Source organism: Tupaia chinensis, unplaced genomic scaffold (assembly GCF_000334495.1).
Source record: "Tupaia chinensis unplaced genomic scaffold, TupChi_1.0 Scaffold143737_1, whole genome shotgun sequence".
Lineage (NCBI taxonomy): Eukaryota > Metazoa > Chordata > Mammalia > Scandentia > Tupaiidae > Tupaia > Tupaia belangeri.
In genome coordinates, this window is record NW_006203586.1 from 268,088 (window position 1) to 275,150 (window position 7,063).

At 37.1% G+C, this 7,063-nt stretch overlaps 1 protein-coding gene across 1 annotated transcript in view; it reads right to left on the reverse strand.

Moving 5' to 3' along the window:
- The window catches only part of HUWE1 (HECT, UBA and WWE domain containing E3 ubiquitin protein ligase 1), a gene marked incomplete in the record, with an annotated part of 232,807 nt that overhangs the window by 163,422 nt on the left and 62,322 nt on the right, over nt 1-7,063 (reverse strand). The window contains 3 exon segments of the mRNA XM_027766840.1: nt 3,377-3,529; nt 4,976-5,182; nt 6,343-6,433. Coding sequence (XP_027622641.1) covers nt 3,377-3,529; nt 4,976-5,182; nt 6,343-6,433 — 451 coding nt within the window.

The window sequence follows — 7,063 nt, forward strand, 5'->3', positions numbered from 1 at the left end:
AGCAATAATTTTCTTTTCTTTTTTTTTTTTGTTAGGTTTTTGCCTTAGAGTAGGTGTGCCTGCCAGAGATACAGAGAGAAAGAGACAGTGAAAAGGAAAGTGAGAAATAACCTCCAAGAGGAGAATGACTATGCCACAATCCTTTCTTTTCTATTCTCCTTCTGGGGTCTTAGGCATGCATGAACACATGCCTGGCGTGATTTTCAAACCACAAGATCTGGGAATCAAACTGCAGTTGGTCATGTGGGAGTCCAGTGACGTAACTGCTATGCCATCTGTTGGCCCCACCAATCATTTCCTAATTGTTTACTACTAATACATATAGGAGCTATTTGTTTCTATATATTGATCTTTTATTTTTATTTTTTTATATTGATCTTTTACTTGGCTACCTGATTGTACTATTTTTTTATTTTACTTTTTTACATTAAAAAATTGTGTATCTCCACAACATACAAAACGAATCTTCCCAGCGTGAATATACTGCAATAGTCTAGTCAAGGAAGTTACCCATACACATTACCATGAACAAATAATTTTCCATTTTTCTATCTGTTAAATATTGTTTTTATTTTTTCCCCTTGATTCCCATCCCTGCCCACTAGAGACAAGTATTCAGTTTCTATCCATGCTTTTACACCATCTAATCTTCCAGTTTTGGCCCTAGAGCACAGACATTCAGTATATATTAGTGGGGACATACAATGTCTCGCTTTCATAGTCTGGCTTCCTTCACGTATCATTAAATCTTCTATATTTGTCCACTTCCTATCAAATGCCAGGGTCTCATTGTTTTTTGAATAGTTTAATACTATTCCACAGTGTAGATGTGTCACACTTTTTTCCCCTTAGATGTTTTTACCTTAGGGCGCATGCACTCACTGGAGATAAGAGATAGAGGAAAAATGAGAAATCAGCCCCACCTGGGGATGCGGGGGGAAGGGGGGGGCACTGCAATCTCTTCTCCATTCTCCTCCTGGGATCTTAGGCATGCACATGATTTTCAAATTACTAGGTCCATGACATGAACTGTGTTTGGCCAAGTTCAGTGACACAACCAGTAAGCCATCTGCTGGCCCCTATGTGTCATACTTTTTCAATGCATTCATCTGTTCTTAGACATCTGGGTTAATTCCACGTCTTAGCAATTGTGAATAATGCTGCAATTATCATGGATGTGCATGTTTTTCTGACTTGAGTGTGTTCCCATGCTTTGGGTAGATGCCCAGGAAAGGAATTGCTGGATCATATGATAATTCTACTTTAAGGTCTTTAAGGAACCTCCATATTGTTTTCCACAGTGGCTGTACTAATTTACATTCCCATCAACAATGCAGGAGAGTTCACTTTTCACCACAGCCTCGCCAATGCTTCTCATTCTTAATTGTTTTAATCTTAGTCATTCTGACTGAGATTAGGTGGTTATCTCATTGTTGTTCTGATTTGTATCTATCTCCCTTATGATAAGGGTTGCTGAGCATATTTTACATATGCTTTTTGGCTGTTCGTATGTCTCCTTGGAGACTTATTATCTCCCCAGGAAAACAAGAGACTCAATTCACAAGTAGTAATAATACATTTTTCTCTTTAAATGTGTATTCTTAATTTCATTTCTCTTGCTGTACTGGTTAGGACCTCAACAATCAATTTAAATGACAAAAATATTTGGTATTTCTTGTCACTTTTCAATTCAATGAAAATGCTTTAGCTTCCTTATTATATGTCTTTTGGTAGTTAACAATGTGTACATCTCAAGTTTCTGTTCCTAGCTACCTTGGAATTTGTATAATTTTATTAATGTACTGTTTTTATCAAACGCTTTGAGATACAACTTTTCCCTTTTAACTGTTATTTAGGGATCCACTGTTGAGCAGGCTTGCATTTTTAGTAACAGGAATGTTTATTTACAGTTGAAAAAACGGTTGCATACTTGCATATACATATTTGCAATCTCAAGACAAAAATTATGCCCAGATTTTAAAGGGAGCCACATCAGGATGAATTGTAGGTGAATGATATTTTTCTACTTTTCTATATAATGGCTCCATCACCTCTTCCTGCCCTTATGCATAACTTCACTGTCTGTAGTCTAGCCAGCCACGGTCTGAAAATGAGTACTATACAGTACAGTAAAATATTCAGTGAGAGAAAGGGACCACAGTCACCTGTTACTACAGTACATTGTTATAAATGTTCTATTTTATTAGCTATTATTACTAATATCTGTGCCTAATTTATAAATTAAACTTTATCATAGGTATGTACTATATAAAAAAAACCATAGTATACATAGGATTTGGTACTATCTGTAGTTTCAGGCTTCCATTAGGGGTCTTGAAACATATCCCTTTGTGGCTCAGGGAGTACTACTCTATGTCCTAGAATTTTCACAATACATGTTACACTGGTAACTGCCCAAAAGTGATTGTTAAGTAACCATGGCACCTAAAAACTGCCTAGAATCATAAGTTGTTATTTGTGAGGTAGCCATTAAATTAACTTTTACAAATCAGTCTTAATACTTTTTTTCCAAGAAAGCTTTCCAGCAATGGATATTTATCTAACATAAGCATATATACCAGTTTGTCTCTAGGAACACAGGACTGTATTTTGGTAGAAATGAACTTTCATATGAGTTTTTGCTTTAAATTACAATCACTACCATCACAAACTAATTAATGATCACAGCATGAAGTTCTATATTTTATTCTAAAACTACCTTGAGGTACATACTATATTCCCATATGAGAAAACTGGTATTTGAGCTATTATGGAAGTCCAGGACTCAAATCCAGGAGCCCAGTCTTTTTACTGCACTATTGCCCTCTCACCCCAAATCTTATTCTGAACTTTCCTTCCTTCCAGAAGAGAAGTTGCCATTTTGTTTTGTTTTTAAAAGGTGTGTGTGCTTATTAGAAAGAGATGATGGGGGCGTGGGGTGTGGACGCCCACCCCAGGGCGGGGGGCAGCAGCCACACTGCAATCCCTTCTCTTTTAGTATTCTCTTGGGATTTTGGGCACGTACACCCATGTGCCCAGTGTGATTTTCAAGCTGTTGGGTCCGGGACTTAAACTAAGGAGTCAGCCATGTGAGATGATAAGCACTTTAACCTCCACATTACCTGTTGGCCCATTACCATTTTTCCACAAAGAGAGATTCTGCCTTTGAGTAGAGACTCATATAATTCTTCAAAATTACTTAATAACTGAGAATACTTACTTTTTTTGGAGCTTAGCTAAGTAGGGACCAACTATTTCCACTCAATTATTCTGTTAACTCAGAGATCTAATCCATCTTGACACTATAAGAAATACCTGTCAAAAGAGACCATTTGCTCTAATTTTTGTGTTCTTTCACTCCTCCCCCAAGACTCACCTCTGCCAAATGTTGCAGTCGGGTTAGCAGTGGGGTCCTCTTATCAGATCCAAGACGTGTGATTAAGTTTGATCTTTTGCTAAATACATATAGAAGGTTAAGAACTGACAGCACCACTTGCATATCAGAGGAAGCCAATAAAGTCGTCAAATGCTATAGGGACAAAAACAAAGTTCAAGGTGTCAGGCACACTCAGTCTTAAAAACATAAATGTCAATGCAAGTATGTATGTATAAGGATACTTCGAAAAGTCTGTGGGAAAATGAAATTAAGTACAAGTTTATTTTGGTACGAAATATTTTAAAACCCATGCCTAGTTTTTTCATAGTACGCATTTTTCATGAACTTTAAGACCACCTCCCCTCATATTTCTCAATATTTACAAAACTATCAAAAGTTTGGTCAAAATAATATGGAAAATTACGAATATCTGAAAACTGAAAACATATAATCTTGTCCCCATGAAGTTTACAGTCTGGCAGCTAGCCAGAAAGTACAATAAATGTAAAAACTGTGAACAGCAGTTTGAAACTGTACAGGAGTCCTCACAGGAAAGAAAAGAGTACAAGAGGGGAATGTGGTATAATACAGAATGGAACATAAGAACATTAAGTCTCAGGACCAGCAGATGCCATAATGGTAATGTAACTGAACTTCTATGTAGTCGACTGTGGTTCAAGTCCCAGACCTAGATGCTTAAAATTTGTGCGGGTATGTGTGAATTCATGCCTCAAATCCCAAGAGAATGGAGGAGAAGTAAATATGGAGTGGCCATCTCCCACCCCACCGCCAAGGGTGATTTTTTGCTCTCTCTCTGTCTTTCCGGCAAGCCCACGTGCCTTATAGCAAAAAAAAAATCTCTTAAAACAAAACAAAAAGAACATTAAGTCTCTAACTCAACTAAAAGTATTGTGAAAGGAAGATAATTTTATGCTCCTTCTGTATCCTTTATGACAAATAAAACAAATTAATTTTAACATGGGTCCTTCATATAGAAGTTAAAAATACTGACAATAGCTAGAGGCAGTTATGTAAAATATGACTGTTAAAGTATTAATACATACTCATAAGCAACTTGAGAGTGGCTATTTTGTTTTTAAATACAATTGAAATTTGCCCTATACTGAACCACTTGGTCAGTATCAAAATCAGTATTTAATTTAGCTGGACAAAGGCATCTGCAGTTATTATTTCAATTCTTATTCTTTACTGATAACAGAAAAATTAACCTTAAATTAACAGGGTGCCTAACTAATAATGAAAAAAGTCAAAAGCTGACTTAAAGGAAAAGATTTCTTCCTTTAGTTACTTCTGACCAATTCAAAAGTTCACTGATCACTATGTCTACCTTATTCTTCAAGGATACAAAGGATGCTACTGTATAATTATGTATTTTTGAAAAAGTGAAGGAGAGATAAAAACCAGCAAAATAAAACCCAGAAGACAAGAAAATGTGTTAATGCATTAAGGAAATCAAATAATTTTTAATAGTTTCATGTCATTTGGGGCTTCTCTAAACCTAGTACAAAGAACAATTCCTATAAATTTCACTATTTTAATACATGTATTATAGACCAGATAGGCATGAACTTCCCCTACCTCTATAGAACTGTACAGATGTCGGGAAAAACTGTACTCAATGAGCAATGCTGTGAAATTCAACACAGCCAAAAGAAGCATTTTCAGTTGCTCTCTTTCCGGCCTATCACATACAAGCATCCACGACATATTCTCCACTGTTTGTCCAGCATCTGCCAGAATTCCATCGAAGCGATCCAGGAGGTCCACCCAGTGATATAACTCGCACTGAAAAGGGGAAGAGAAAGAGGATTTAAGAATTAAAAGCAGGCCAGCCCTGTAGTGGAGTAGTTAAGAGAGCCAGATACCACGTGGCTGACCGAAGCTAAATTTCAACTCTGGTTGCTTGAAAAACACTCTGAGTGCTTGTGTGTGCATGCCCAAAATGGGATGGGAAGGAGAAATGGAGGAAAAAGGACTGTGGCATAACTATACCTTACTGGTGTTAACTTTCTCTCTAACTCTCTGGGAGTGATCATAACCTCTAGCAATTAAAAATAAAAAGCAAGGCCAGCAGATGGCATGGAGGCTAAGGCAGCTGGATCCCACATGGATGACAGCATGGTTTAAGTCCCAGACCCACTGGCTTGAAGAACACATGGGACGTGTATGCATGTGTGCCCAAAATCCTGAGAAGAGAATGGAGAAGGGATTGTGGTGTAGCCATTCCCTGTGGAGGGGCCATTTTTCACTTTCTCTCTCTGCCTCTGTTTGGTGAGCATAAGCACCCTAGGGCAAAACTAAAACCTAAAAATAAACAAATTCATTTTTAGAAAGTACTGTATATGAGGCTTGTAGCTAAGCTTTACTGTAAGAGACTGCTGAGCCTAACACCTAGACAAGTTCTCTTCCCACTTTGCTCACATGAAAATATCTCATACTTTGAGAGTTCATTGTTATACCCATCATCAAGGTTTATGTGCTAACACTAGCAGATACCATAAAACCCCAAATTCGGGATACATTCTGAGATCTATAAAGGTAAGAACTATCCTTGCCAGAATCCATTTTATGAGAATAGTTCATTTTTAAAGTTATACAGAAAATTCTTTTAAACTGAAAGTAAAAACCTAAAGATCATCTTGAATTCATTCTGTCAAACTAAAGGAATTCTATAGTTGAGATTATTTACCATTACCTGTGTAAACATTCCTTATCCCCAGATAGTAAAAATTTTCCTTTCTATTCTCTCTTTCAAAACTTCCTTGGCTACCATTAAGGCTAGAAGCAACTGGTCTAGACCTATGCTAGGCATATGCTAGTTGCTTATTAAGTAATTACTGAATGAGGCTACCCACTCCATTTTGATTTCTCTGTCTGCATCGGAAGACACTAAATGATGTACCAGTACATTGAGTCCTGTCTTTTGGGAGCATGAATTCACATACCTTTCCAATGTTCCATGTTTTGATCTGCTGCAATTCCAAGAGGAGTTGCTCATCATTACAAACTTTGAGTTTGTCTATTAAGGCTCTACAGGCAGCAGGCTGAGAAAAACAAATATTTACAAATGTTGGTTTGAAATGAGGGAAATACAAAGAGGGAAGATGGGAAAAACAAACCTTAAACCATATAGTAATTTAACTTTTGCTATAATATGCTATTTAAGAAAACTAGAGATTCCTTAGCGATCACTTGGGATTAAGACAGAAATCTTATGAAAAACACTTTTATTCCCCAACAATCCATCTGTGTATTGTTTAAAACCTAGACAAATCTGTACATGAAGAAAACCTTAGGGGCAACAGGCATAAAGGAAGTAAGGTAAACATCAATAAAAACAAAATTAAGAAATCTATACTGGGATGATACAATAGTGCAGCATTTAAGTGCTGTGTATAGGGAGCCAGATCTCACATGACCAGGGTTGATGTCCTGGCTGGGGGGGTTTGACAAATACAACAGTCACACATATTTGCATGCCACAAATCCTGAACGGAGAGAAATGGAGGAAAGAAGGAATATAGCCTGAGCCCACCCCATTCAGGGGGTGCTTTCCCTCTCTGGTAACCAGACAAATCATCTGACAATTTAAAAAAAAAAAAAAGAAAAAGAAAAGAAAAGACGAGAGAGGGGAAATATTTTTTTTTTTGGGGGGGGGGGGGACGG